The sequence below is a fragment of the Nicotiana sylvestris genome, chromosome 12 (genome assembly GCF_000393655.2).
Source record: "Nicotiana sylvestris chromosome 12, ASM39365v2, whole genome shotgun sequence".
In the NCBI taxonomy this organism is placed as follows: Eukaryota; Viridiplantae; Streptophyta; class Magnoliopsida; order Solanales; family Solanaceae; genus Nicotiana; species Nicotiana sylvestris.
Genome location: NC_091068.1, coordinates 13,135,167 through 13,144,396, shown reverse-complemented (window position 1 = coordinate 13,144,396; position 9,230 = coordinate 13,135,167). Strand labels below are relative to the sequence as shown.

Here is a 9,230-nt window from a genome sequence, read left to right as displayed (position 1 = left end):
CATCCAGAGAAAAAAGGAAAAAACAAAACCAAGAAATTCTTTTTTCTTTATTTAATTTTTTTAAAGGTGTTGTTCGGGCCAACTTGCGTGCTCAACTATTCCACCGGGCACCTTCTATCTCCCACTAGCACAAGTACCTGATAACTCTATCCGCCCAAGTTTGGGCGATGAAAAGAAATTATCTAGTATTTTTTGCTTCCGCTGAGATTAAAATATAAGACCTCATGGTTCTCCGCCCACTTCATTAACCAAGAAGTTGTAATTGATGCGACTAGCGGATTGCAGGTCTTTATCTTCTCTTCTGCTCTAGCATCAATGTATTGATAACCTGAAATTTCACTGCAGCTATTCCTCTCCCTCCTACAGGTTTTACAGGAACTTGGCAACAACATACATAGGGAATGATGGATCAACAGAGAAAAGCAACATCCCGCATGCAGGATAATATTAAGTGCAAAACTATTATAAGCCTTATGAATTTAACTTTAATTAAGCAATCTACACTATATGATACCAAAAGTATGGAATCCACAATTACAAGGTTAAATAAGACTATAGTAATTCCATTTCTGGACATGCCGAAGCTCCAGCTATAGATGGATAGCTTTTTCTTTTTCTTGAACATCCGCTAAGTAAGCCGACTAATCTGGATACTCCGCGAAGGTCCGCCAAGAGGGGGTAATGTGCTCCCTACCAAGAGGTTCCTCATTTCCAGAAGCCGAACTCTAAGATCTCCAGTTAAAGGGAGAGATCCTTACCAACCCACCACACCCTTCAGTGGCGATAAACAGTTGAATCAGCAAAAGCGCAAAGCAGCTTCCAGTTCCTTCTCATCATCGCAGTTATACCCCAGTTCATAAGCTCGAGCTGAAGCAGTACAAGCAGAAAACAAAAATAGGTGAATAAAAGGAGTTGAGTGATAAATAAACTAGAAGACAGAACTATACATACCAAAACGACCTGAGCCCATGAATGGTTCTAGTTCGTCCGCCGCACCAGCTTGTTGTTGCTCCTGTATTTCAACAAACATAGAGAGAGTTAGCTAAAGTTCACTATAATGATTAATATATTATAGAAACACGCATTTAAATATTATACTTTAATATCTTAAAAGTTGTGTTACATGGAAACAAAATATAGCATAAGTAGGGAGATGCTGCTGCTACTATCAAATTTTTCTAGGCTCATTTATTCAAGCATCACGTGTAAACCAATCCTCACAAACATACATTTTGACCTAAAATATACTGAAGGGTGTATTAGATCCTCAAACATTAAAAACAGCTAAGAACAAGCAATGTGTACACTAAGACATTACAGAAATATAGCTGCCACAAATGATAAATAAGAGGCTCTTGGACGGATGGAGATATCACTCCTACAAGAGTTAAATCTAAAGGGTAAAAGACCACTAATATTAGGTGCAAAAAGTATACCATTCATTTACATATAGACATGATTTTCATTTTAGAATTGTGACATTTTTTTCCTTAAGAATAGCATACTTCATCACCTAGAACAACCATCTTTGCCAGAATGGAATAATTTGTATCTAAAAAGAACCAACAGAAACAAGTGAACTTTAGCATATCACTATTCTCATTGTCTACTTATTTTCAGAAAATAGAATTTCACAAGTTGATGCACATAATATTTTCCTCTGTACTTGACTGTGCACATTTACCCGGAATTATTGAATTCCAGAAACGCCATAAGCTACAAGTAGGTTCTTACCACATCTGGTTCCGTTTCATCTGGTAACAACATCGTGTCCAAACAGTGGCCTGAAATAGTGCACACAAGCAGACCATTTATTGGATCCAGTACAACTTCCCTGCAAGTGTCATCACAAACTGTGCCCACGTACACAAGAGAAAACCAATAAGCACAAACCAATGACCCACAGGGATCCCATCTTTCCACTTATCAAATGGCTGATTTACTGTTGCAAACATTTTCTTACCATGAACATTTCCAGTTTTCTCACAGACAAATACATCCCCAATTTGATGGTAAGCGCATGTCTTCCCAGAGCATGCATGATCATTGACCACATTATCACCTAGGCCTTTGCTTTTCTTCCAAATAGAGACTTGATCAGCGACGGTCTTATCGAGAATTATACGATCATCATTTATCTGTGCATTAAAGCCAGAAGAAAAGATGAATACCATTGAAGATTCTTGCCGTGTGCACCTAAATGCAAATTAAGGAGGACTTAGGTTGGGTCAGTATTTTTGGTTTAGTATTTATTTTCATAAAAAGAATGGAGATCCTTTTTTTCCCTCCCATGAACTCACATGATAAACTCCACAGTAGGCGGTGCCTCTTCCCTGACACCAACGCCGAATGTTCGGATTTATTCCGATTAGTACTACAGATCCTCCCCCCCCCTTCCTCCTCCACTTTTCCCTTTTTGAATACATATTTTCCACTCAGTTTGTACTTGCCTCCTCTATCAGAAACAGTCTCTCTACCTTCCAGGTGGGGGTAAGATCTGCGTACACACTACGCTCCCCAGACCCCACTAGTATTCTACTGGGTTGTTGTTGTTGTTGTTGTCTGTTTTACATATTTGTAAGAGAATGGTAAATGCATGAAGTTTCAGGAAATTTTCACAAAAACGAAAATGTTAATAAAACCACATATCTAAATATCAGAGAAGCAAGGTCCAATTCTTACAACGCCCTTCCCTTACGCTCCTGCCTCACCCTACCGGCCTACCCCTCAAAAAGAAGGTATAAATAGAAAAGAATAAAATGCATCCACCCCATGTGATTTATGGAGTAACCTTAAAGGAGTCGGCTTTATCCCATAAATCCAGTCAATGAATTCAAGATGAAATTTATTTGTGATCGTATCCAGATCCCGATGAAGTAACTAGAAGCTTCGAATACAGAAAACACTACTCACCTGAGAAAGAAGAGGAGCTTGGCTTCTTTTAGCAGTCTGCATTTGGATGTAATACTCCTTGAATTCCGTCGGGCAATTACTGACGAACTCTACCATGTCGTCTGCATCACGCTGCAGAGAATGCATTTCATTTACCCAAAGTAAATTTAATCTACAAGATGCATACATCAATTCACAACTAAAGAAGCATCGCAAGAGGCCAATCTCCCCACTTTCCACTTTGCTCTCTCCATTTCCTTCAATATCCCATTAATTGACCCTTTTCCTGGATAGGATAAATCATGAATGTATCTATGTTCAGTTTTTTTGTTAAATCAGGACGTTCTTGATGACAAAAATGAAAAAGTAGATTTGTCCTTTTCCTAATTTAATGGTGTGGTTTTTCTTTTGGCGTAACAAAAATGTTTTTAGTGCCCAAATCTGAAATCTTCTCAATCCACAAGGAATATCATATTAACTTAAAAAAGTTAAAACGAGCTAGCATATGTTACTCAGCCTAATATTGACCCACTTTGGCATTTTGATTTGGTTCGGCTTAATTTTTCTTACAATTGGTTTACATATTTGGGTAACATTTTCTAAAATCAACTGTGCAGTTCAATTAGGATTTCGATTGCGTTTGGAAACAGCAATAATTTGGTTTGGGAAAACTGAGTAGTTGATTTCTGTTTCTGGAAACCACATATTTGGTTTGGCAAAAACTGTATTAGTTTTCAAAAACAAATAAGGCTGGACATATCAAAGCCTTTTCAGACACATTATTTGCTTTCCTAGAAAAGTTCCCAAATACGTTCCCGAAACCAATCGTTTTAAACTAAACCAGAAGCATACTCTGATACCACTTAAAAAGTTAACTTTAGTTTGACATTTGGATCTACATTACTAAAAGGTTACTATAAGTTTTGAACTTTCAATTGAACACTGTTGTAGAGAGTATAATTTGCGGAGCTAGAGGTAAAAAGAATTAGGTTAGCTGAAGTAATTGGTTGATGACAAGTTCATATTTGAATCTAAGATACCTTGATGTAAAGCTTCTTCCAAGCACACTCCCGTGGCTTTTTTGTTGGAAGCACCAGACCCCATCGCAAGCAATATCTGTATCAACATTTCATCAATCAAGAAACGCCAATCTCATATGGATGAAATACATATTCTGAAGATACAATTTTTACCAAAGTATGAATAAGTAAAAGAATAAGAAGGGTCAACACAAAGGTATTCGAAAGTTCAGTGCAAATAATTTGAATGCATGAGTACTTGAGGATATGGAAAATGTGTAAAACTCAATCCAACTAGATGAAAGGGAAACAAGAAATCAGGAATCAGGTTAACAATGACTCGGTATGAATGCTAGTACACGCGCCCAAGGGTATGGCATATTAGTCACTGAAGTGGGTGCAAACCTTTACCAGGGTTCAACTCCCAATAGAGGAAAAAAATAACTAGGTGATTTCTTCCCATCCGCCTAAACCTTAATGGGAAGAGTTACCTAGTATCAGTGCTCCTGGTATCTGTGCTGGTAGGAGCTAGGAGCTAGCAGGTACCTGATGGAATAGTCGAGGTGCGCAAAAGCTAGCCTGGACACCACTGTTATCAAAAATATAAAATGAATACTAGTACATGTACCTATAACACCAGCACAGATAGATTATAGATAAGCATATGCAGCATGAATGAACAGACTATGAAAAGGAAGACATAAAGGGGAAAAACAAAAGAAGCATTGTACTTACAGACGACGCCATAAGGATTCATCAGAAGCAACACCATTTAGAAACTTACAGACCAATGAACATGCAACGAGATCCTGCCACATTGTCATAAAAAGGAACATTTTTGTCAATAGGAAATAACCACGGGCATATAAAAGCATAAATGGCATTCATTTATCCTCTCTTTTTGCATTGGTGTATAATAGCATAAATGGTGTTCATTTATCCTCTCTTTTTCAGTCCATTTTTGTATTGGTGTATAATATGACAATCAGAAAGTTTTAAACCAAACTCAAAACAGTAACACTGCCAAGAAAGTGAATACCTCTGAGGAAAGGAACTTGAGAATGTGATGGAGCAACTCAGGAGGAATTTTGCTGAGAATACCAGTTTCTATCATCCTTGGAACATGTCTTACGATGTTGGTACCAGCACCATTATACGTACCCATGTGAGTCTCACACATCTTTGGAGGTGAAGATGCATATTCACCATCAGCTTTAATTTCGATTGGCAATGCAAGAGATTGAGATGATAACAATGTCTTTACCTTTTTGTCCCCCTCTTTCTCCTCAAATTTCATCCGCTTTGCTACTCTATTTTCCTCCTCCTCCTCCTCCCCCGCTTTCCCCTCATCCTCCGCATCTCTCATTTTCTCCGTTACTTGCTCCTCCTCTCCACCAAACTTATCAATATTGTCCTCAACTTTCAGTTGCTTCCCTTCATCCTGAACCATATCAATCAAATTACTAAATTTTAATTAAGCCCATACATAAATATATCATACACTCCCAGCTGTGCCCAGTCGCACAAAATCATGTGTATTTTAAGATGAAGGGAACCAGATTGCAATGGAACTTACAATAGGGAATGAAAATGAAGATACCCTCAAACTCTCCATCACAAAGGAAAAAAAACAACAAATGGAGAATGACACTTGAAATCGAACGCATTTCCTCCGTATAATGTGTGCACATGTGTTACATCTCGCGTTTTCGTACGTTAAAATTTCGTTTTCAGTTAACCAACATAAACTCGGGGATGAGATCATCTTCACGTTAACATACTTACGCTATTTATAACAAGCGATAAATAAGTGTTATGAAGGATAAAGGAGTACACGGATTAAAGAAAACGAGTTTCGTTGAAAGTGACCAATTTGGAATAAAATACGGGCCGAGCGATAATACCCGATAATTATGAACTAGTACCATGCAAGATACCATATGACCACGGTAGTATAATATATAAAGTATATATGAAGTATTTTAAAAATAAATAGAATTTTAAGTAATTTGTGGTAATTTTTAAATTATGCAGGTAATTGATTAATTACCGGGTAACAGGACATTACTCAGTTAACTAATAAGTGGATAAAAAATTAATAAATTAACCACCCTCCCACGTGGCATAAAGCCACAATGGCTAAACATGACTCATAAATAATTAAATCCATGTGGCCACCTAAGGTAAAATGTAACTTTAGTAGGAATCTTATTCCATTTAGGATCAGAACATGGGTCATGAATAACGTATTAACCTTAGCTCAAAAGAAGTGTTGAAGCAGAAGCAAATTTCATTTCAAAAACAAGCTTCATTCAGCAATGATTTCGTTCCAACTTTCAACAAATCCTAGGCAAAAAAAAAATTCGTTCATAAGTTTTAAAGAAGTAGGAACAAACTGCGCAGAAACTTAATCCGATTTTTGGGTTCTAAGTTCAATCCACGAAGGTTTCCAACGGAATATTATACGGAGTTTTCCCTACTTGGCCCTCTCTTCTTTCTTTTGGCATGGTCCAAATTATACTGAAGAAACGAGCAAACAAACAGTTTCCATAAATTACTCTATTCATAGAAATAGTAGGGGTGTCTATATTCTTGATTCCCCATGAGAATTATTATTATCTTCTGTTCATGGGTCTCAGAATAATACGCAGTTGGAAAAGTTTATCTGGAAGGAATATTGAGATTATTACGTATTTTTCATGCATTTCACTCATTTATACATGTGCATTGACCCATGACCAGACGACGTTACATACGTGTATATATGTAAATATATGTATATGGGGTATGAGAAAAGGTTACGGCGTTACATACGCACCACCACCTGATCAGCTGGTATATGTTGATGATGTTGCCCACAGTGGCTATGATGGGATGCCCTCAGTGGCTTGATGATATTATGTACACCCATACCTATGCATGGCACGGCATTTATACGCACGTGCATGACATTATAAACGTTTCAGAATTTACAAAGTTATTCAGATTTAAAGATGTGTTTCTGTATTCCATGTTTCATCTATGTCTTTTACGTACTAATTTTCATGTCTTACATACTCAGTACATTTGTCGTACTAACGCCCTATTTCACGGGGCCTGCGTTTCATTCCCGCAGGTGCAGGTAGGCAAGCTGACGGTCCCCCTTCTTAGGATCCCTGATCAGCAAGAGTTGGCGTGCTCCACTTGATCCGGAGCTGCTTTTGACTTTGGTACGATACGTTTGTATGTGTATATATATATATGGGTATGACGTGGCTCAATTCCGTCTTTGTACAGTTATGTTTCTATTAGAGATCTGTAGACAATATGTCTAGTTGGATAGTATGTGGCCTTGCCGGCTTCCAGTTTTGAGATGTATAGTTGCCTATAGCAGCCTTGTCGGCTCGCCCTACGTATATTGTACGTATATGTATGTATGCCTTTTTGGGCAAATTTCCTTCATATACATTATTCTCGTAATTCAACAGATGTTATTCAGATTTATATCTTAGACGCATGCTTAGGGGTGTTTGACAGGTAGGACTCAGGCACCCGTCGCGGCCCATCGGTTTGGGTCGTGACAACATGTGCATCATACTAAATTTTTCTGTCTTTTTTGTATGGCACTATTACAGCATCAAATTAACATTTTTTGTCAAACATTTTTCAAATATTACTCCCAGCATCCTATTTTTGATATTTGACTGAGCACGGATTTTAATATACTATTTCACTTGTAATTTATGGTAATGATAAGGGAAGGAAATATCAAGGTAGTGGTTGAAAAGTCAGCTCAATAGAAAAACAGTTTAAACTTTGAATAGTCTAATGAATTGAATTCTTGAAAGTTACAAAAGTTGTATAGGAATGAAATGGTGTCAAACATTTTGGGTCTAACACAAAAAGAAAAGATTGTCATATAAATTAGGAAGGATGGAGTATTAACTATAAGAAGAGCGTGACTTGTAGTATTTTTTATGTAGTTCATAAACATGAATATTTTAGTTCAATAAAAGCTCAAAAAAAAAATATTTTCGAGTCCGCGCCAAAATAACGCTCCTGCTCTCCTGAACATTCTTTTTTCTGAATTGAGAGTAGAAAAATCGTGGGCAAACGAAAACCTTTTGAATTTTTCCGTTTCTATCAGTAAAAATGACCCTATTCCATACTCCATAACTGAAGCAAGAGAAGAAACAAAAGGTAAGCAAAAGATCAGAGATATAGCTGTTTGGACAACTTTTCGAAACAATGTTTCGGAACAAAAATGTTTAAAATATGTGTTGTAACTACTTTTATTTTTGAAGATTTTGTGACGGTTTTGTGTATAAAAAAAATTAAATTCCTCTGAAAAATGCGCTATTCAATTAAAAACACGGTTTTTTAAAATCCTTTTTCGCCCAAAAAAAAAGTCTTTAGAAACTGGCACAAAAGGAAAACACTTTGCAACATTTCAATAATTTTTTTCATGAAGAACGCCACCTTAAAGTACTAGCAACCAAAAATTAAGAAAATGATTAATAGGAAATTTATCTAGAGTCATAAAGTTCTCGTCTTTGATTATATTTTATTCATTTCAGATGTCAACACAAGGTACTGTAGAAGCTTTTATCTGATTTTTTTTTAAAAAAATAAAATAAAATCAACACCAGTATTACCAGAGCATAGCCATCCAAAATCCAGATGAAGGAGGAAGATTAATACTCCCGTGAGTAGGAACGAGTTAAGAAAAAAATATTTTTGGAACTTGTGAAAATCAAGGATAACATGGGAAAATTAAAGTTAAATTATTTCTAAAAACGAAAGAATATCACAAAAATTAGGATAGAAGGAATAAAAACGAATCCTTCTATTAATAAATCAGTGGAATGAATCAAAATGTGAAAATGTAAAAATTATAAATTTACCTGATCGGAGAAAGCGAGGACTTCAGATTCAAGGAATTGAGCGAGTGATTCATCCTCATCTTCGGAGGTTGCCATGATATTAAGCTTAAATAACCGAAATACCCTCACCGGTGTATGTATGTTAGTTTGACCGGAAAATGAAAGCCGGCGACCGGAGAATGGCGTCGGCGAATCTAAGGCGTAGATTGAATCGAGGAGTCATTGATGAAAAAAGTTAAGAGGGGTGTGTTCAGCTGTTTGGAAAGCGTGCGTGAGGGAAGGTATCGGGTCGGGTGGATCCGGATATGTGGGGCCCCGATAAAGAACATTTTCGAGTGGAGGAAATATCTCCTCTCTTTTTTTCATAACGTATTCGGTATTACAAAAAGGGCTTTTTTTTTTCTTCTTATTCAATATTTGAAATTTATTTACCAAAATTATTCTAAATTTATATATT

At 36.7% G+C, this 9,230-nt stretch overlaps 1 protein-coding gene across 2 annotated transcripts; it reads right to left on the bottom strand.

Annotated features, from left to right (window-relative positions):
• Positions 1–435: 435 nt before the first annotated feature.
• On the bottom strand, positions 436–9,029 carry LOC104216393 (F-box protein SKIP31-like). 2 transcript variants are annotated; one of them, XM_009766418.2, is made up of 10 exons: positions 8,795–9,012; positions 5,176–5,352; positions 4,951–5,091; positions 4,647–4,720; positions 3,933–4,008; positions 2,914–3,024; positions 1,964–2,138; positions 1,735–1,853; positions 952–1,012; positions 436–867 (listed from the first exon to the last, which is right to left on the bottom strand). In XM_009766418.2, the coding sequence occupies exons 1-10, from the start codon at positions 8,867–8,869 to the stop codon at positions 797–799; spliced, it is 1,080 nt and encodes a 359-aa protein (XP_009764720.1). In that variant the 5' UTR covers positions 8,870–9,012; the 3' UTR covers positions 436–796. The 2 variants fall into 2 exon arrangements, with proteins under 2 accessions (XP_009764720.1, XP_009764719.1); XM_009766417.2 differs by having other exon boundaries at positions 4,951–5,352; positions 8,795–9,029.
• Positions 9,030–9,230: the final 201 nt, after the last annotated feature.

What these genes read in the sequence shown, in the direction of transcription:
- LOC104216393 (XM_009766417.2), bottom strand. Translation starts at nt 8,869, where the DNA reads ATGGCAACCTCCGAAGATGAGGATGAATCACTCGCTCAATTCCTTGAA. An exon ending in GGAAGAAGCTTTACATCAAG is followed by an intron (nt 3,025 to 3,932) that starts GTATCTTAGATT and finishes CATTCTCTGCAG; the next exon opens with CGTGATGCAGACGACATGGT. An exon ending in CATGGGCTCAGGTCGTTTTG is followed by an intron (nt 868 to 951) that starts GTATGTATAGTT and finishes GTACTGCTTCAG; the next exon opens with CTCGAGCTTATGAACTGGGG.